The sequence below is a fragment of the Gobio gobio genome, assembly GCF_949357685.1.
Source record: "Gobio gobio genome assembly, chromosome: 6".
In the NCBI taxonomy this organism is placed as follows: domain Eukaryota; kingdom Metazoa; phylum Chordata; class Actinopteri; order Cypriniformes; family Gobionidae; genus Gobio; species Gobio gobio.
Window position 1 is genome coordinate 58,626,336 of NC_137102.1, and position 23,371 is coordinate 58,649,706.

Below are 23,371 nucleotides of genomic sequence, written 5' to 3' on the forward strand. Positions count from 1 at the left end.
CGGAAAACACAACAAAAGCCTCATGCAACATGCAAAACTGCATCTGCACTGCATGGCACAGCGCACACACACACACACACACACACACACACACACAAGTGCAGCATCGCAAGGCAGCTAACGGAGCAAAGATGTGGTTTCACGTCAGTTGAGGCTCTTGTGGCCTGACCTGGATTTGCCCCATATGAGATGTTGAATGTGCCCCCTTTATCAAATATGACCTTTCATGTAGTGTGCAATACAGCTGTTTGAGAATGTAGAAGGTCTGCGAAGTTTTGAAGTCAAAGTGCATGACAAATAAAGTTATTGTCTCCTTGAGAAAGAATTGATCAGTGTAACATATTTGCATAATGCCAGCCTATGGTCTTCATTGGCCTGTGAACAATGACTGCTTTGCCCCGCCCTCGGACACTGTAGATGTAGCAGAGACTGGAAGAGTTTGGGTCATGTTGTCGAAATGACGCTGTTTTCAGCGCTGCGAATCCAATTTGATGCACTGGAATTGATATGGTAAAAGCAACGCCATCGTTACTGTTCACTCACTTTAAATGGTCGACCAATCACAGCAGATTGGACTATCTGACCAATCAGAGCAGAGTAGACCAATCACAGCAGACTGGGCCATCTGACCAATCAGAGCAGAGTAGACCAATCACAGCAGACTGGGCCATCTGACCAATCAGAGCAGAGTAGACCAATCACAACAGACTGGGCCATCTGACCAATTAGAGCAGAGTAGACCAATCACAACAGACTGGGCCATCTGACCAATCAGAGCAGAGTAGACCAATCACAACAGACTGGGCCATCTGACCAATCAGAGTAGAGTAGACCAATCACAGCAGACTGGGCCATCTGACCAATCAGAGCAGAGTAGACCAATCACAACAGACTGGGCCATCTGACCAATCAGAGCAGAGTAGACCAATCACAGCAGACTGGGCCATATGACCAATTAGAGCAGAGTAGACCAATCACAGCAGACTGGGCCATCTGACCAATCAGAGCAGAGTAGACCAATCACAGCAGACTGGGCCATCTGACCAATTAGAGCAGAGTAGACCAATCACAACAGACTGGACCATCTGACCAATTAGAGCAGAGTAGACCAATCACAGCAGACTGGGCCATCTGACCAATCAGAGCAGAGTAGACCAATCACAGCAGACTGGGCCATCTGACCAATCAGAGCAGAGTAGACCAATCACAGCAGACTGGGCCATATGACCAATTAGAGCAGAGTAGACCAATCACAGCAGACTGGGCCATCTGACCAATCAGAGCAGAGTAGACCAATCACAGCAGACTGGGCCATCTGACCAATTAGAGCAGAGTAGACCAATCACAGCAGACTGGACCATCTGACCAATTAGAGCAGAGTAGACCAATCACAGCAGACTGGACCATCTGACCAATTAGAGCAGAGTAGACCAATCACAACAGACTGGGCCATATGACCAATTAGAGCAGAGTAGACCAATCACAGCAGACTGGGCCATATGACCAATTAGAGCAGAGTAGACCAATCACAGCAGACTGGGCCATCTGACCAATCAGAGCAGAGTAGACCAATCACAGCAGACTGGGCCATCTGACCAATTAGAGCAGAGTAGACCAATCACAGCAGACTGGGCCATCTGACCAATCAGAGCAGAGTAGACCAATCACAACAGACTGGACCATCTGACCAATTAGAGCAGAGTAGACCAATCACAGCAGACTGGGCCATCTGACCAATTAGAGCAGAGTAGACCAATCACAGCAGACTGGACCATCTGACCAATTAGAGCAGAGTAGACCAATCACAGCAGACTGGGCCATCTGACCAATCAGAGCAGAGTAGACCAATCACAACAGACTGGGCCATCTGACCAATTAGAGCAGAGTAGACCAATCACAACAGACTGGACCATCTGACCAATTAGAGCAGAGTAGACCAATCACAGCAGACTGGGCCATCTGACCAATCAGAGCAGAGTAGACCAATCACAGCAGACTGGGCCATCTGACCAATCAGAGCAGAGTAGACCAATCACAGCAGACTGGGCCATCTGACCAATGTGAGCAGAATAAACCAATCACAGCAGACTGGGCCATCTGACCAATTAGAGCAGAATAAACCAATCACAGCAGACTGGGCCGTCTGACCAATTAGAGCAGAGTAGACCAATCACAACAGACTGGGCCATCTGACCAATCAGAGCAGAGCAAATTCGTGGAAAGGCGGGGTTTAGAGAGACTGAATCTTCGAATGAACCATTTTCTGACTCTTTTAGAAATGAGATGTTCAATGTATATAATGAGAAAATTAAAGCGTTTTGTGACCTTTGATGCATGTAAATCTATTGTGAGACTCCAAAAAAACATCATAAACCTTTAGCAGAATTAAAGTTTATTCTACATAAGCGTTTAATCCTGATATTGTCTATGAGGTTATGCAAAATAAATGTAGCAGCGATACAATTATTTCATTTGTGGAGCATCATCTCTAGCAAATACACTTAACTCCTCTTAAATTGATTTTATTTATTCAAAAAGTGTATTAAAAATGTGCAAAATGAACGTAAAGTAACTGTGACACTGTGGTGAAACGAGTGCCAGTGCAAGTCAGAAAACAGGAAGTGTTCTGGTAAACGCTTCTCACTTTTCTAGACCAAAGTGTCATCCTGAGGTCAAATTATCATGATGCGTTTGAAAGGTCACTTATACGCACAGTGTACTTCAGGAATATGAAATGGCATTTAAAACCATCATTTTTTACCACAAGAGTCATGATTATCCAAGTTTTTGGTGTCAAACATGCTAAAGTAGATTTCATGTACAATTTCCTGAATCATTGAGTTGAAGAAAATAATATTGCATTGCTGGAGATGTTGCAGAAACCTGTGAAGAGCTACAAATCTACACAATTAAAGCAAAATACATTTACTTAAAAAGAAAAAAAATCTATATAACTTATAACAGACCATCTTGTTTTTAGAGAATGTATCTGGAGTCCAAAACATTTCTCAAAGGTTAGTGACATTTATGGTTAAACCTATTTTTGGGGTAAATCAAATAAGACCTGATATGATCGTGATTAGTGACTACAAATCTAAATTGTACGGAAATTATACAAAATGTTATCTCTGTTGATGTCAGGAATTGCATCATTGGTCTAATAGAAATATGCATTCAAATCAGAATGTAAAAAATATGCTCTTTCATTATTTTGTCACAAAAAAACCCCGATAATTACATTTTGGTGAACTAACGTTAAAGGTCCCATGGCATGGATTTTTTTTATTATTTTATAATGTTTCCTGAGATGTACTTATATTGTTAGTATGATTTTTACATAAAAAAATGTCATAATTTAGAAATAAAAAGCATTTTTCTATCCTGACATTAGCCCTCTGGCTTGAATGCTCTGTTTCAAGGGGCGTGTCTGCTGTGAGACTTCAGTGAAAACGCCCACTGTTGTGATTGGCTGACATCTTTGCATTTGAAATGAGTGTTAGATTATGTGGCGGAGGGGGCGTGGTTTAGCGAGATCTGCAAGTGCTGCCAGAGAGAGAGAGAGATGGGCTGCATGTGGACCAGAGAGACGAGAGCTGGATAAAGATTGCTGAGAAAGTTTTATTGTACCGAGTTGTTGAGAGTGTGAGTTTGTATCTGAGAGTTGTATTTATCCTTATTCTACGAACTTTGTAACATGTGGAACCCCTCTAAACTAAGTTTTTTTACCATCACAGCCGTCGAGATGAACAAATCGTCAAAGTGTTGACTATAGCATTATTTTATGATCTATTCCCATCACATGAAAGGCTGCAGTGATGAGCATTGAGTACACATGCAGTCTGTTGATCGCGTCATTGCGTGTTTTCTCTCACAAAATGCTTTCACCACAACGAACAGCAAACACAACGTCGACATGAATAGAGTTATGGTGCGTTCACACCGGACGCGAATGATACGATTCGCGCGAGTGATTTACATGTTAAGTCAATAGACATTCTGCGGTGCGATTCGCACGAATGGCACGATTCGCGCGAATGAAGCGATTTGAGCGTTTTGAACGCGTAATTCGCGTGAATTGCGCAAATCGATCAAGTTGAAAAATCTGAACTTTGGCGGATATTTGCGCCGCGTTAACCAATCAGGAGCTCTTTTTGTTAAATGCAAGTTTATGAATGATCAATAATACAAAAGTATAAGTAAAAGGTATAATAAGCTACACATGAAATAAAGCAAACAATTCAGTCAAACATTCAAAGTTAGTGCTAGTCGGCTACAACTGTAACGTAAAGTTATAGCCTAAAAATAAAAAAGTTATGAAACTTCACTTTGCCCTCAGCCTAAACGATTTGCCAGGGAACAAATTATAGATCCATGAGACCAAAGATCGGCCGTTACATCTACACAAGACAAATTATAGCTCGAGACACCACAGAGACATCAGAGCCAGCGGCAGAAGGACTGGCCGAGGAAAGGCTGCTCTCGCCGGGGTTCATGAGCGCCGCTGATCCACTGGAGCTCACAACTCCCAAAACGCCAGATAAAATGTTCAAATAGATGCTCTTTTTATAAATAAACCACAGATTTGAGCTTTAAACACCTACATTATCACCTGAAAAAGTCTTAAAACTACGTTTTGTCACACATTAACAGTAGATTTTAACAAAAAAAGACGTGTAAACACAGCCCATGTCAGCCATTTCACAATGAGACGAGCCGCTGGCAGAAGCCCCGCCCATGAGCCGAATTCCCGTCTGTTGTGCAGTGAATGTCATACGCGAATGAAATGAAATGAAATTCAAGCGTCCAACTTCGCGCAAATAGCGAGATTTATTCGCGTCCGGTGTGAACGCCACATTAGAGCTTTGTGCAGCATTAACAGCGTGATTCATTATAACGGCGGTTTGGGCAAGTGTGCAGATACACTCGCGACGTGTGATTGACAGCTCGGAACATTATAAAGAGTGTGTTCTTTGATCACTCTCTAGTTTTATCATTTAATTAACAGATTTGTTTCCTGCTACTAACAGAAACCATGTGAAGTTGATCGTTTAGTCACTGGCTTGATTCACTGATGCATAAACAACAGCATTAAACGATTTCGAAAGAAAGTCTGCGTGAACTTGAATGATTAGCTACACATCAGAAATCACTGATCACAGATCAGGCATTAATGAACATTGTTACTCACTGTTTGTGGCGGTGCTGTCCAATCCATATCGTAAAGTCTGTTTGTAAAGCCTGTGCTGACATCGCGACTGATAAACTGAATCCATTTTCTCCTAATTCTTTGGGTGGGCAAAGCAGAGGAAGGGGAGGTAACCTTTCCTTGTATGACATCATAACAGGGAAGATTCCAGATCGGCTCGTCTGAGCTCTCATTTTCTCAAAGGCAGAGAAAGACAGCCAGAACTCGGTTTACACCTATCAAAATTTCTAGCCACTTGGGGACTATATACAGGCTAGGGCAACACATTAAAGCTACACTGTGTAACTTTTTTAGTCTATTCTTAGCTAAAAACACTTAGTTCTTTCAAAAATATATGTGCTCATTAATGTATATTTACTTCTTTCAAGTAATAAAGTATTCTCGTAAGTTTATAATATGCCATTGAAAATACATAAGGTAATGGGATCTAATGGTGGTCGCCATGTTGCCCCTCCATCTTGAAAGTACATTAGCCAAAGAGGGACATACCCGTAAATTCAAGCTTCGCCATTCGCGTTTTAACCGGTTTTAACACTGTGCGCGTCAACTTGTTCAGACTTGTCTGGTGCATGTGCAGAGAGTTTTCATCTCAGCAGCTCCAGTAACAGAGTTATACGGAGTTTTCCTGGCTTGTTTATTCCTCAAAAGTCTGTTTTTCCTTGTGTGGTATTTCTGTGCGTTAATAACTCCGTAAGTAATAATAGTTATTGTCATTGTGGATGTGTTTCAGAGTGTGTCATCATGTAATTCAGTTGATGTCACCTCAGAAGTATTTTTGTGTCAACATACAATAGCGTAATGCTCACCTATATTTGAATAGTCATTCAGTTATTAACAATGTTTATTCGTTTATAGAAAATATTTGCTTGTAATGTATGTTGATGGAAATATGTATCAGGTCTGATCGGCATATTAACAATTGTTATACAGAGCTAAACCTGCGCACACACTTTTGTAACCGGACACCGCTTGTTAGCAGCGGCAGCTCCGCTCCTTTTAATGCAGCTGCATTTAGCGCCTATATATGGTACAATAAGCTCTGGTTTACGGTTACATTATACAAATGTAACTTATTAGTTATACAGTTCTTAACTTTGTATATTCTGTCATGTCATTATCATGTATATTTACCATCCTAATTTGTTCTCTCACAGAAACCACATTTATGTACATATCCATGCAAACCTGTTTATGCCTTGCAATTGGATGACTGAATAAACATTACTAGCATCAAAGTTCACTCTGGATTATCTGCAGTTCGAATAATTAGGCCAGTTGAGTTCCAACCATCCCACTGCGCACAGAATATCCCACAGGCACCGTGTCGAATGTGGACGAGGTCGAACTGGAAGCCATATTAATCTTGGACTAAATCGGCCACCGTAGGAGTTAAAACGAAATCGGAATTGAACAGAACAGAAACTAAAATTCACTGGATGGTCATATACAAGTTCACCACTAGATGGGGGAAAATATCACACAGTGTAGCTTTAATGTTAAAAAAACCTAGAAATAAATGAAATAAAAATTTCATGCCATGGGACCTTTAAAAAGTATAAGGGTCATAAATGTTAGCTTTTCAACTTTTTTCATTAACTTTTTAAGTAAATGTATTTTTTTTTAAACTAGGGAAAAAAGAAGTTTCTGCAACATCTCTAGCCAATGCAATATTATATACATATGAGAACTACTTTAGCATGTTTGACACCAAAAACTTGGATAATCAAGACTCTTGTGGTAAAAAATAATGTTTTTGATGGTTTTAAACGGCCTTTCAGTCTAAGAATGACTCGTGAGTCCATGAAATTGTTGTTTCAACTTAAAAAAGTAAGTATTCGTGCTGCCTTAAAAAAAATATCCAAGTTGTCACTTAGTACAACTTCACATTTCAAGTTGACTAAATTTAAAATTAAGGCAGCCCGAACACGTACTTTTTTTTAAGTTGAAACAATTTATTTTTACAGTGTACAAAAATAAACTTGGTTTGGATAAAAACAAACAGGCCATCTGGTTAAAATCAACAGCAGGTTTGTTCCACTACAGAACTTCCTCTTGTTGTTTCTGTTCAGCTGCATCATCAGTGAGCAGCAAACACCTAGAGTGACCGAAAACTAGAGATCAGTGTTTGGTTTTCATGTCATTTCAAACATGTTTTAAAAGTTGGGGCTTAAAAGACAATTAATATTTAGTAATATTATCGATTTGAGTGCATTGACACTATTGGATGAGAAAAATAAATAAACTTCTGGATAATGTCACTGAGCACAATGACTCACACATATGCTGTGCCCGAAATCGCCCCCTATACCATTAAATAGGGCACTATTTGTGGGGACAGCCATTTGTAGTGGTGTCCGAAACCATAGTGGACGTTATCCAGTGCGCTCATTCAATCCCACAATGCACCGCAATAATGAGTGTATAACCACTGTACACTCAATGGCTAGAGAGTACCCATAATGCACTGTGAGGGTGTATAGGGGGCGATTTCAAACACAGCAATAAAGACTCCACTTGTTTCATTGCTGAATGATTCAATGACTCACTCATAAAGACTTCACTTCATTACTGGATGAATCAGTGTTTTTGAACAAATCTCTTGAATGAATGATTCAATGACTCACTCATAAAGACTTCACTTCATTACTGGATGAATCAGTGTTTTTGAACAAATCTCTTGAATGAATGATTCAATGACTCACTCATAAAGACTTCACTTCATTACTGGATGAATCAGTGTTTTTGAACAAATCTCGTGAATGAATCAATCAATCATGAAGACTTTACTTGTTTCATTACTGGATGAATCAGCGTTTTTGAATGAATCTCTTGAATGAATGATTCAATGACTCACTCATGAAGACTTCACTTGTTTCATTACTGGATGAATCAGTGTTTTTGAGCAAATCTCTTGAATGAATGATTCAATGACTCACTCATAAAGACTTCACTTCATTACTGGATGAATCAGTGTTTTTGAACAAATCTCGTGAATGAATGAATCAATCATGAAGACTTTACTTGTTTCATTACTGGATGAATCAGCGTTTTTGAATGAATCTCTTGAATGAATGATTCAATGACTCACTCATGAAGACTTCACTTGTTTCATTACTGGATAAATCAGTGTTTTTGAACAAATCTCGTGAATGAATGAATCAATCATGAAGACTTCACTTGTTTCATTACTGGATGAATCAGTGTTTTTGAGCAAATCTCTTGAATTAATGATTCAATGACTCACTCATGAAGACTTCACTTGTTTCATTACTGGATGAATCAGTGTTTTTGAGCAAATCTCTTGAATGAATGATTCAATGACTCTCATTTAGACTTCACTTGTTTCATTACTGGATGAATCAGTGTTTTTGAGCAAATCTCTTGAATGAACGAGTCAATGACTCACTCATGAAGACTTCACTTGTTTCATTACTGGATGAATCATTGTTTTTGAATGAATCTCTTGAATGAATGATTAAATGAAAAAAAAAAAAAACAGTCACTTGTTGCCACCTACTGGCGTAACGATGTAATGGAACAACAGGTTTGGAACAACATGAGGCTGATGATAACAGAATTTTCAAAATTATTTAAAGCGAGGCATGATTTTGGCAGTAGCACGTGCAGGACGATGCAGACGGGCAGCGGAGGAAGCAGCGATAGCAAATGTCGGCATGAAGCGGATGCAACTACAACTACAAGCTGAACAATAATGGGGTGCTAAAACGATGACAGCAGAAAGATAAACTAGCTAGATGGAGATGATTTAGACGGCATGATGCTGGACTTACAGCTCTAAAGTCTGTAACCCCTGAGGACGGGTTAACCGCAGACCGTAAGGAAGAGGACGAGGAGACGGGTCCTCGGTCCGTGTGTGTCTTTCGAACAGCTGGAGCACCAAACCCTTGACTATGAACCACTGAACCGCTATTCGTGACGGGTGAATTCTTCCCTGAAATAGTGTCAAAGAAAAAAAAGATGACTCCCAAAACACCAACAGAACAGTTCAGGTACAGGACAGATCATTCAAAATGACAAAAAGTTTATTCAAAGACCTGACGGATTAGAGCTGCACGATTCTGAACAGAAAACTAAACAAAATAACATGTAATTTACTAGAGGTTGTGACAAAATGTTAATTGCTGTAGTCTATTTAAACCGTTTAATTCATCTAAATGACTGAATCTTTAATAAAGACTTTCATTATGAATCAGTGTTTTTGATCAAATCTCTTGAATGAATGATTCAATGACTCACTCATGAAGACTTCACTTGTTTCATTACTGGATGAATCAGCGTTTTTTAACAAATCTCTTGAATGAATGATTCAATGACTCACTCATGAAGACTTCACTTGTTTCGTTACTGGATGAATTAGTGTTTTTGATCAAATCTCTTGAATGAATGATTCAATGACTCACTCATGAAGACTTCACTTGTTTCATTACTGGAAGAATCAGCGTTTTTTAACAAATCTCTTGAATGAATGATTCAATGACTCACTCATGAAGACTTCACTTGTTTCATTACTGGATGAATTAGCGTTTTTGATCAAATCTCTTGAATGAATGATTCAATGACTCACTCATGAAGACTTCACTTGTTTCATTACTGGATGAATCAGAGTTTTTGAGCAAATCTCTTGAATGAATGATTCAATGACTCACTCATGAAGACTTCACTTGTTTCATTACTGGATGAATTAGCGTTTTTTAACAAATCTCTTGAATGAATGATTCAATGACTCACTCGTAAAGACTTCACTTGTTTCATTACTGGATGAATTAGCGTTTTTGATCAAATCTCTTGAATGAATGATTCAATGACTCACTCATGAAGACTTCACTTGTTTCATTACTGGATGAATTAGCGTTTTTTAACAAATCTCTTGAATGAATGATTCAATGACTCACTCATGAAGACTTCACTTGTTTCATTACTGGATGAATCAGCGTTTTTTAACAAATCTCTTGAATGAATGATTCAATGACTCACTCATGAAGACTTCACTGTTTTCATTACTGGAAGAATCAGCGTTTTTTTAACAAATCTCTTGAATGAATGATTCAATGACTCACTCATGAAGACTTCACTTGTTTCATTACTGGAAGAATCAGCGTTTTTTAACAAATCTCTTGAATGAATGATTCAATGACTCACTCATGAAGACTTCACTTGTTTCATTACTGGAAGAATCAGTGTTTTTGATCAAATCTCTTGAATGAATGATTCAATGACTCACTCATGAAGACTTCACTTGTTTCATTACTGGAAGAATCAGCGTTTTTTAACAAATCTCTTGAATTAATGATTCAATGACTCACTCATGAAGACTTCACTTGTTTCATTACTGGAAGAATCAGCGTTTTTTTAATAAATCTCTTGAATGAATGATTCAATGACTCACTCATGAAGACTTCACTTGTTTCGTTACTGGAAGAATCAGCGTTTTTTAACAAATCTCTTGAATGAATGATTCAATGACTCACTCATGAAGACTTCACTTGTTTCATTACTGGAAGAATCAGCGTTTTTTAACAAATCTCTTGAATGAATGATTCAATGACTCACTCATGAAGACTTCACTTGTTTCATTACTGGATGAATTAGCGTTTTTTAACAAATCTCTTGAATGAATGATTCAATGACTCACTCAAAGACTTCACTTGTTTCATTACTGGATGAATCAGAGTTTTTTAACAAATCTCTTGAATGAATGATTCAATGACTCACTCATGAAGACTTCACTTGTTTCATTACTGGATGAATCAGAGTTTTTGAGCAAATCTCTTGAATGAATGATTCAAGGACTCATTTAGAAATGAGAACATGTAGGTGTTTGAATCAAGATCACAATCTTTTAATGAGTAATCGTGCAGCTCTATATAGAATTTAGTCAAAAGCAGCTGAACTTTACTTTTCTGATTACTTAGTCAAGTAAGAGCACACCTCGCATGATTTGACCAAGCATTTAATCCTCATTTAATCTAATATAAGCACAATGATTGGCATGCAGTTGCTTTAATAGAGTCCAGTTGCTTTCGTCTAAATTCTGCAATGACCTGGATGAATAAGACCATCACAAACTGATTAAAAGGCTCTAGATTCAGGATACCCTCGATATGTGAGAGAAAGAGATGGCAATCAAGAAAGAGAAGAAAGCAAAATGTAAAAGTAATGTTAAAAATGTCAGGTGTGTGATTTGCCTTCACATGAATTCGACAGCTCCATTAGGCTCAAGCAAATATCTCGAGAAAAGGTCTGTCTATATTCTAACATATGCACAAAACCAAATATTGAGTAAAATAGTACATTACCGATTATATATATATATTTTCTTTTTGGTATTGCATGAAATGAGTATATTTATACCGTAATCAACATTTTTCAGTGAACTCATTGCAATACATTTTGGGTTGGTTTTCTCTAAGAAGTACCAATGCAACGCTGCCTTACAATTTGGACAAAATGAGGCATCTTAAAGGGGAACTATAATGCAACATTCACTTTCATATGGTGTTTGAACATAAATGTGTGTTGGCAGTGTGTGTACACAACCACCCTATAATAGTACAAATCCACCCACTCTTTTTTAAACCGCCATAAATCATAAGCAGCGTCTCCGAACAAGCCGTTTGCAGATTCTATCAAAACTAAGCTGATGTTTTTGGCAGAGTATCCGAGGCATCAGCTGTACAGGCTCCGCCTCTTCTGTAAAGGGGGCGGGAAGCAGCAGCTCATTTGCATTTAAAGATACATGCACAAAAACAGCATGTTTTTCCTTCCACTCAAAAATGGGCATTTACAACATGGTGTAATAAATGATCTGTGGGGTATTTTGAGCTGAAACTTCACAGACACCCACGTTTTATATTACATCTTGTAAAGTCCAAAGTATACTATAGTTTCTAACACACACACACACACACACACACACACAAGGGTCCATGTGATGCAAATTTCGTCACCAGAATAGTTTGCGCATAGCCCAGTTTTTGTATGAGATAGCTGCAACTTTAGTTTAAAAGAATACAAAGACATTGGTCATAACTTCTGGAGAAAAATAGCGCAGACATTGGACAAAGATGAAACTCTCTAAAGAGCATGTGACAAATTAAGTATACTTTGAAAGGCTACGTGTTCGAGTGTATGCATACTCTAGCATACCCGTAAAAAAGAACGAGGTACACTTTGGGTTTTAGAAGTCACTTCTTACCTTTTGGAGCAGACGTTTAATTATCTGTGATTAAATAATTCACCAACACCACTGCAAAGGCTTGATTTCTTCAAACTATGAGCAATATTTACAAACCATGGCCAACAGCAACCACAACCCACTATAATAACCAATGAGAGTTTAAAGAGGCTGAAAGTGACTAATGTCAAGAGTAAGACGAAAAATTAAAAAAAAGGATATGCAATTAAACTCATTACTGCAATTCATTTCATATTAGAATGATTTCTGAAGGGTCATGTGACACTGAAGACCGGAGTAATGATGCTGAAAATTCAGCTTTGCATCACAGAAATTAATTACATTTTAAAGTCTATTAAAATAGAAAACCATTATTTTAAATTGTAATAATATTTCACAATATTACTGTTTTTGATCAAATAAATGCAGGCTTGATGAGCATAAGAGACTACTTTCAAAAACACTAAAAAATAGTAATGTTTCCAAACTTTTGACCTGTACTCTATATATATATACATTTAAAATGTTAAGTACTTGATGTATGTTTTACATCAATTTAAACTTTTTAAGAATAATGGTAGTACAGGACAGTATACTGAGGAAAATTATATATTACAGGAATGATGATCATTGCGAATAATGAGCAGAAAAAAAGTAAAGTAATATGTCTATAATAAAATAATGAGATTTTAAGGGGAAATGTGTTTAACAGCTTAAATGTCACAACCCAAAACAATCTTAATGGCCATACAGTTATTTGACTTTGGGGTGAAATATGAGCCAGGCATATTTTCATGAGATTCACCTGAAAAAATAATAAAAGAATTTAAATGGAGCAAAGTGTGTGATTAATATAGTCCCTCAATTGTCCTCTGTGTGATTTTGAGATCCATCTTTTCACACAGTCACTGCTGGAAATGGTTCAAATATGCAAAAGATGCTGGAAAACTGAAGAATTTTTGGGACTTGGAAGATTTTTCTGAAGAACAGTGGGCAGGACAAACAAGGGAATCATGAACAACCATCACAAAACAAACAAAATAATCAAGGGTGTGTAAACTTTTGCACAGGGTCATTTTTTATAAATGCAGCTTTTTTTGTCTATTGGACTATATGTAAAAATATCTTATTCAGGACAGTGCTAAATAAAAAAAAATAGCATGCATTTATACGATCCCTCTAATTTTGTTAACACAATTAAGATTCTGCAGATTCTGCAAGGGGTGTGTAAACTTTTGAGCACGACTGTATTTTGAAAGAACAGGATCATTCAAAGTGAAAACGCACAAACATCTGAACTGAGAAGCTACAAAGGGTCATACAGTCGAACTGTTCTGTATTTACCCTTCCAGAGGGGTGTGAGAACCTGGCATAAATATATTTAGCCAACCGTGGGAACATTGGTGCTCAGTTTAAGGGTGTGAACCGCGAACTTTAGAGGAACTCGCTTCTCTACATCTCTCACACCACTACACAAGCTTCTTGTGCCATGGAGAGGAAGGCCTTTTTTCTCTCTTAACTCAGAGATAGTAGTGAAACTACCAACGCCCCACCCATGCCCTTTCTGTGCCTGTTATAGTAATAAACACACCACGAACAACACTAAACAAACCCCTGCGTCGAACACAAGAAAGAATTAGTAGTGTAAACAGCTCGCTGTAAAGGTTATGCATCGGAATATTCCTGACTTCAAGCACTGAATACAGAGCGTAAACATGTGTGTTGGTGTTAGAGGTGACTCTAGCCATGTTCAAAACAAACTCAGATCTCCATCTTAAGATGTATTTGTGCATGAAACATACCAGAGTGTGAACACACACTTCTAATAACTAGAATTCATTAAAGTAATAATGTCATTAATTCCTCACCCTTATGCTGTTCCACACCCGCAAGACCTCCGTTCATCTTTCGAATGCTTCAAGTTTGGAAACATTAAACATTTTTATGTTTTTGAAAGCCCTATTCGGATGGTAATTGTTTCACGTCATGTGGAGTAAATAAAATGTCATTTGCTTGGTATAAGAATAAATGTATATTTAATTTAATAATAGGAAAATAATATCCTAATTATTATTTATTTAAATCTGTTTAATAATAGGAAGATATATAGACGCACATTATAGTTAAAATGGTTTTCCGTCTTGTTTTATCTCAAAATAAAGGATGTCATTTTATTCCACATGGAAATGAGCGGGAATAAATGAATACAGCCTCTTATTTACATGATGATGGTTATTAAAAACAGATATAATCGCTGCCGTAATAACGGCCCATTTCAAATCTTTACGAGCTTCTCTTTATTTTTGGAGCGGTGATGAAATATCTTGCTCTTGTAAATACTCGCCAGCATTTCAGTAATGAAAGTCTAGATCTTTAAAATGCATCCAAATGACCGTAACCATAACTGTACGGTGCTCTGCAGGGGTCAAAAAGGATATAAACAGTGAATTTTGAAGTGATATATTCTTAAACTCAGAGATGTGGATTCGGACGGCAATTAAATGACAGTAATGAAAAGTATTTTAGATTACCAAAGTGATTACTTTGAATTTTGATGTCATTTAAACATTAATGTAAACAGCAACTGGTGACTCTCAGACTCTGCAAAAGCATCCTAAAGCCATATTCGGACGGTTATTATTTCTCGTGGGGTCATAAGGTATTGTCATCATTTACAGGGGTTAGTCAGGGATTTTATTGCCGTCTGAATCCAGAACGTCAGTGAATTTCCGACTGTTTTCAGACAAACACAGAGGTCGTGAGGTCATTTAATTGCCGTCCGAATCCACATCTCTGAGTTTAAGAATATCCTTTTTGACCCCTGCAGAGCACCGTACGGTTGCGCTTCACTGTAATTTGGATGCATTTTAGAGATCTAGACTTTTATTACTGAAATGCTGGGCAGTATTTACCAGAGCAATTATTTCATCACCGCTCCAAAAATTAAAAGAAGAAAAGCAGGTAAACATTTGAAATGGGCCGTTATAACGACAGCGATTATATCTGTTTAATAACATCATCATGTAAATAAGAGGCTGTATTCACTCATTTCCGCTCATTTCCATGTGGAATAAAATTACATCCTTTATTTTGAGATGAAATTTTACTATAATCTGCGTCTATATATATATCTTCCTATTTTTAAACAGACTTAAATAATTAAATAATAATTAGGATCCCATTTTCTGATTATTAAATTAAATGTGCATTTATTCTTATTATACCAAGCATATTACATTTTATTTACAGCATAAATCATATTAAAAATCTCGCTCCTCCACCGGGAATAAATAAACTCTGAATGCACGACTTCCACATGACAAACAATTACCGTCCGAATAAGGCTCAAGGCTGCATTTATTTAATTAAAAAAGCAGTAAAAACATAATCGTATGTAAATGCTATAATCGCTCAGCTCTTTATAATCAACTCTACATCTCGTTTTATCTGCATACATTCAGTACACTCACATAAAGTGATGCATCTCTCAGCTTTGACTTTACTTTTAGTAATGCAAGCTCGATTTCACTCACAGCTGCCGTCCGAAATGTGTGCAATACATAATTTCATGGCATAATCAACATTGCAAGGGGCGCTACATTATTAGCATAATAAAACTAGTACAATCATAGTAAAATAAGGACAAACTTGGGGATTCTTGGCCAGAATGCACTATAAAGTGACCAGATTTCATGCTAAATTCTGCCTAAATGATGCTATTGTGCACTTGAGTGTACTTTAAAAATCACAAAATATCAGCAAAATCTCATTTTGATGAATCTTGTAGGATGAATCGTTTTGTTTTATTCCTCATGTTGCTTTGGATAAAAGCGTCTGCTAACCCACCCACGGCACAACTCGTGCAGGTAACCACTACACCACTGATTACGCCGCAGGAAACAGAAACTGACAGATTTTGATTATACATTCCTGGAGCGATGCAGACGAACGGATGATTCACTGATTCTATATGTAGATGCAGGTGAACCAGTTCAAGAGGATTTCACTCAGAGTCATGTAAACATATGAATGTGTGGAAACCAACCTTATATGCACACACAAACAAACACTCTCAATCATATACTCTATTATCAGTTTACATTTAGTCTTTATTTACTCACTCTAACGTAATTCTTCTCCTGGTTTTGTATTAATACACTACAGTTCAAACGCTTGGTAAGATTTTTTAATGTTTTTGAAAGTCTCTTATGCTCACCAAGGTTGCATTTATTTGATTAAAAAACATTAAAACACACACACACGCGCATGTGCTCACACACGCTCATACACACACACAAGCATGCTCACACACACGCGCGCTCATACACACAGACACACACTCACACGCGCTCATACACATGCTCATACACACACACGCTCATACACACACGCGCTCATACACACGCGCTCATACACATGCTCATACACACACACGCTCATACACAGCTCATACACACACACGCTCATACACACGCGCTCATACACATGCTCATACACACACACGCTCATACACAGCTCATACACACACACGCTCATACACACGCGCTCATACACATGCTCATACACACACACGCTCATACACAGCTCATACACACACACGCTCATACACATGCTCATACACACACGCGCTCATACACATGCTCATACACACACACGCTCATACACAGCTCATACACACACACGCTCATACACACACGCGCTCATACACACGCGCTCATACACATGCTCATACACACACACGCTCATACACAGCTCATACACACACACGCTCATACACACACGCGCTCATACACATGCTCATACACACACGCACTCATACACACACACGCTCATACACACACGCGCTCATACACATGCTCATACACATGCTCATACACACACACGCTCATACACATGCGCATACACACACACGCTCATACACAGCTCATACACACAGACACACACTCACACGCGCTCATACACATGCTCATACACACACGCGCTCATACACACAGACACACACTCACACGCGCTCATACACATGCTCATACACACGCGCGCTCATACACACAGACACACACTCACACGCGCTCATACACATGCTCATACACACACGCGCTCATACACATGCGCATACACACACGCTCATACACAGCTCATACACACAGACACACATTCACACGCGCTCATACACATGCTCACACACACGCGCTCATACACACAGACACACACTCACGCTCATACACATGCTCATACACACACACGCTCATACACAGCTCATACACACACACGCTCATACACACACGCGCTCATACACACACGCGCTCATACACACGCGCTCATACACATGCTCATACACACACACGCTCATACACAGCTCATACACACACACGCTCATACACACACGCGCTCATACACATGCTCATACACACACGCGCTCATACACATGCTCATACACACACACGCTCATACACAGCTCATACACACACACGCTCATACACACACGCGCTCATACACACGCGCTCATACACATGCTCATACACACACACGCTCATACACAGCTCATACACACACACGCTCATACACACACGCGCTCATACACATGCTCATACACACACGCGCTCATACACAGCTCATACACACACACGCTCATACACACACGCGCTCATACACATGCTCATACACATGCTCATACACACACACGCTCATACACAGCTCATACACACAGACACACACTCACACGCGCTCATACACACGCGCTCATACACATGCTCATACACACACGCGCTCATACACATGCGCATACACACACACGCTCATACACAGCTCATACACACAGACACACATTCACACGCGCTCATACACATGCTCATACACACACGCGCTCATACACAGCTCATACACACAGACGCACGCTCACACGCTCATACACATGCTCATACACACACACGCTCATACACACACGCGCTCATACACACAGACACACACTCACACGCTCATACACACGCGCTCATACACATGCTCATACACACACACGCTCATACACAGCTCATACACACAGACACACACTCACACGCTCATACACACGCGCTCATACACATGCTCATACACACACACGCTCATACACAGCTCATACACACACGCGCTCATACACACAGACACACAGACACACACTCACACGCTCATACACACGCGCTCATACACATGCTCATACACACACACGCTCATACACAGCTCATACACACAGACGCTCATACACACACGCGCTCATACACACGCGCTCATACACATGCTCATACACACACACGCTCATACACAGCTCATACACACAGACGCACGCTCACACGCTCATACACACGCGCTCATACACATGCTCATACACACACACGCTCATACACAGCTCATACACACAGACGCACGCTCACACGTTCATACACACGCGCTCATACACACACACGCTCATACACACATGCGCTCATACACACACACACACACACTCATACACTCACGCATGCTCATACACATACGCTCACACACATGCGCTCATTCACACATGCGCTCATACACACACACACTCATACACTCACGCATGCTCATACACATACGCTCACACACATGCGCTCATTCACACACGCGCTCATGCACACACACGCTCATACACACAAGCTCATACACAGCTCATACACACAGACGCACGCTCACACGTTCATACACACACGCTCATACACACATGCGCTCATACACACACGCATGCTCATACACATCCGCTCACACACATGCGCTCATACACACACGCGCTCATACACACACGCTCATACACACAGACGCACGCTCACACGTTCATACACACACGCTCATACACACACGCGCTCATACACACATGCGCTCATACACACACACACACGCTCATACACACACGCACTCATACAGCAAAGCTCACATACGCGCTATTACACATACACGCACGCTCACACACTTATACACACGCGCTCATATACACACGCGCACATTCAGACACACACTCTCTCTCACACCCACACTCATACAAACGCACTCACACACACGCACACACTCACACGCACAAACGCACTCACACACACACACGCGCACACACACACACGCACGCTCTCACTCACTCACAGAGACACGCAATCTCATGCGTCCTTGCTGAATAAATTAGTAAAAAAATCTTTACAAAATATAAAAAAACGTAATGACCCCAAACTTGTGTAGTGTATATACATTCAATCATATGGAAAAGAGCAGCGTGAACATTCTGCCAAACATCTTCTATTTTCCAACACGAGGGAAAGTAAATCTTCATTTTGGGGTGAAATCTGCTTTCAAGTAGACAAATAAACCTGCAGGCGTCCGTTCTTTGAGTGCGTGAGGCTGCAGCGGCAGATTATCTCATGCCAAGATGGCTCTTATCTTTCCTGTCACAGCCGTCCTATGAGCTCACAACGCACCGATGCGTTTCGATATCGCCAGAATGGGGAAGTGTCCGCCTGTACATTATCAGGATAACAGTGCATGATCTGTCATATTATTGAGTTTGTTGCTGGGTTATGAAATATGATGTGGGTTGTGAAATGTGGTACAGGTCTGAAGTTGTTTACAGTTAAAACTTGAATTAGTACTTATAAGAATACTTCAGGTTCATTATAAATCAAGCTTTACCACAGAAGATACTTCTGACACTCAGTTTGTAAAACAAGCATTTGCAATTGTGTACAATCATGCACTTACAATGGAAGCAAGTCTATGGGGCATTAAACTAGAATATGAAAGTATTGCCAATCAGTGGCATTGTAGAAGTTAAATAGTAGTTGGACCAGTGTTATAAAATCTCTAAATAATCTGGTTTGGACAAATTTATATCCAATAACTCATGTCAGGACTATGTAAAGACAGTAAACACAATTGCTTTGTGGCAATATTCGCAGAAAAGTTTGTGAAGCAACTATCCATAATGTTTACCAGTAAAAAAAATTGTTTTTGGTAATTGAAATAAAATAAAATAATAATAAAAATAAATAAATAAATAAATAAAATAAATATAAAAAATTAAATGAAAAACTTAAAAAATAGTTTGGGTAATTAAAATAAAGCTGAAATAAAATAAAATTAAATTAAAAATTAAATTAAATTAAATTAAATTAAATTAAATTAAATTAAATTAAATTAAATTAAATTAAATTAAATTAAATTAAATTAAAATAAAATAAAATAAAATAAAATAAAATAAAATAAAATAAAATAAAATAAAATAAATTAAATTAAATTAAAAAATAAAATAAAGTAAAAGTAAAATGAAAAGCTTAAAAAAAAATGTTGGTAATTGAAATAAAACAAAATATAAAAAAATAATAATTTGGTAATTGAAATAAAGCTGAAATAAAATAAAATAAAACTAAATTAAATTAAATTAATTAATTAAATAAAAAAACTTAAACTTAAAAAAAATTATAAAAATGCAGCCTAGACAACTAACTGAAATACGTTTAAGTTGAAGTACTAAAATTATATAATAAAAAAAAAAATTGATGAAAAACATTCACTTAAAAAATAGTTTTTGGTCATTGAAATAAAATAAAATAAAATCTTAAATTAAACATGCTGCCTAGACAACTAACTGAAATATATTTAAGTTGAAGTGCTAAAATTATATAATAAAATAAATAAATAAAAAAAATTAGATGAAAAACAAACTTAAAAAATAGTTTTTGGTCATTGAAATAAAATAAAATCTTAAATTAAACATGCTGCCTAGACAACTAACTGAAATAAATAAAATAATAGTAAAACAACACTAACATTTACATTAACCAACAAGAATAACACAGTTTAGTAGGAGGAATTAATAGAAGCATTTTACAAACATATTTGTGCTTTAAAACTGAGGATTGTGTATTAATTCTATATTTTATGTTTAGCATATAGTTTGGGTCTGGTTATAGAGCTGACTGCAGTATTAAAACTTCATCTCATTTAGGGATCTCATTTACCTCTAGACATTACAGTTATTAAATTCAGTTAGTTGTTATGCACACAACAAGCACTTCATATTATAATAAAATGACTATACCAGATAAAAATGTAATTTTAATCACCGCATAATAAAACCAACAAGATAAACGTCATAATGCATTTTTAATATAATTAAAACGCACACTCACACACTCATGCTTATCAGATGAACTAGATAATTAAATCAGTAAATCACGAACACACTTTGATGTTGGCAGGGGTTTTCTCACCATAAGGAGGCGGCGCTGGTCTCTGTGGTCCAGGTTTTTTCGGAGGGGGCAGTGGGTACGTCGGCTTTCGGCTCTGAGGCTCTATGGTTGAGCTCTGAGAATGAATACAAATCACAACACTGCACTTATTGCAAAGTATATATAATAGTATGTAAAACAATGTGCAGCATTGGACCCTTTTCACATTTCCAGGTTTGAAAACGAAAATCATCATAGTTAGGTAAATATAAATATAATTTTTGCATTCCTGTTTTGCCCCAATAGCAAAAGAAAAAAATCCACAATAGTGTTTCCATGACTTTCCAAAAGAGATATTGAGATTGATTACACTGGTCAGAAGAGAGAAAGAGGTCACTCCCTCGGATGTTGTATTAGAAACACTCACACATTAGCTAGTTTTTGTAATTTAATACCACAAAGTTTAATGTTATACTGTACATAAGTGCCCCTATTACCTTTCATTTGGTGTGTATATAGCGGTATAGTGACTGTGATATAGGGGTATAGTGACTGTAATATAGCGGTATAGTGACTGTAATATAGCGGTATAGTGACTGTAATATAGCGGTATAGTAATATAGCGGTATAGTGACTGTAATATAGCGGTATAGTGACTGTAATATAGCGGTATAGTGACTGTAATATAGCGGTATAGTGACTGTAATATAGCGGTATAGTGACTGTAATATAGGGGTATAGTGACTGTAATATAGCGGTATAGTGACTGTAATATAGCGGTATAGTGACTGTAATATAGCGGTATAGTAATATAGCGGTATAGTAATATAGCGGTATAGTGACTGTAATATAGCGGTATAGTGACTGTAATATAGCGGTATAGTGACTGTAATATAGCGGTATAGTAATATAGCGGTATAGTGACTGTAATATAGCGGTATAGTGACTGTAATATAGCGGTATAGTGACTGTAATATAGCGGTATAGTAATATAGCGGTATAGTGACTGTAATATAGCGGTATAGTGACTGTAATATAGCGGTATAGTGACTGTAATATAGCGGTATAGTGACTGTAATATAGCGGTATAGTAATATAGCGGTATAGTGACTGTAATATAGCGGTATAGTGACTGTAATATAGCGGTATAGTGACTGTAATATAGCGGTATAGTGACTGTAATATAGCGGTATAGTGACTGTAATATAGCGGTATAGTAATATAGCGGTATAGTGACTGTAATATAGCGGTATAGTGACTGTAATATAGCGGTATAGTGACTGTAATATAGCGGTATAGTAATATAGCGGTATAGTAATATAGCGGTATAGTGACTGTAATATAGCGGTATAGTGACTGTAATATAGCGGTATAGTGACTGTAATATAGCGGTATAGTAATATAGCGGTATAGTGACTGTAATATAGCGGTATAGTGACTGTAATATAGCGGTATAGTGACTGTAATATAGCGGTATAGTAATATAGCGGTATAGTGACTGTAATATAGCGGTATAGTGACTGTAATATAGCGGTATAGTGACTGTAATATAGCGGTATAGTAATATAGCGGTATAGTAATATAGCGGTATAGTGACTGTAATATAGCGGTATAGTGACTGTAATATAGCGGTATAGTAATATAGCGGTATAGTGACTGTAATATAGCGGTATAGTGACTGTAATATAGCGGTATAGTGACTGTAATATAGCGGTATAGTAATATAGCGGTATAGTGACTGTAATATAGCGGTATAGTGACTGTAATATAGCG

General features: G+C 38.0%; 1 protein-coding gene across 5 annotated transcripts in view; it reads right to left on the reverse strand.

Moving 5' to 3' along the window:
* eps15l1b (epidermal growth factor receptor pathway substrate 15-like 1b) overlaps window positions 1-23,371 on the reverse strand; it is a 78,573-nt gene that overhangs the window by 4,998 nt on the left and 50,204 nt on the right. For 2 of the 5 annotated variants that reach the window (XM_079820356.1, XM_079820357.1), the window contains exons 22-23: window positions 21,641-21,734; window positions 8,998-9,158 (exon numbers count right to left, since the gene is read on the reverse strand). In XM_079820356.1, coding sequence (XP_079676482.1) covers window positions 8,998-9,158; window positions 21,641-21,734 — 255 coding nt within the window. Of the gene's footprint in view, window positions 1-8,997; window positions 9,159-19,761; window positions 19,889-21,640; window positions 21,735-23,371 lie in introns of those variants that run through there. The other 3 variants (XM_079820360.1, XM_079820358.1, XM_079820359.1) reach the window with 2 other exon arrangements.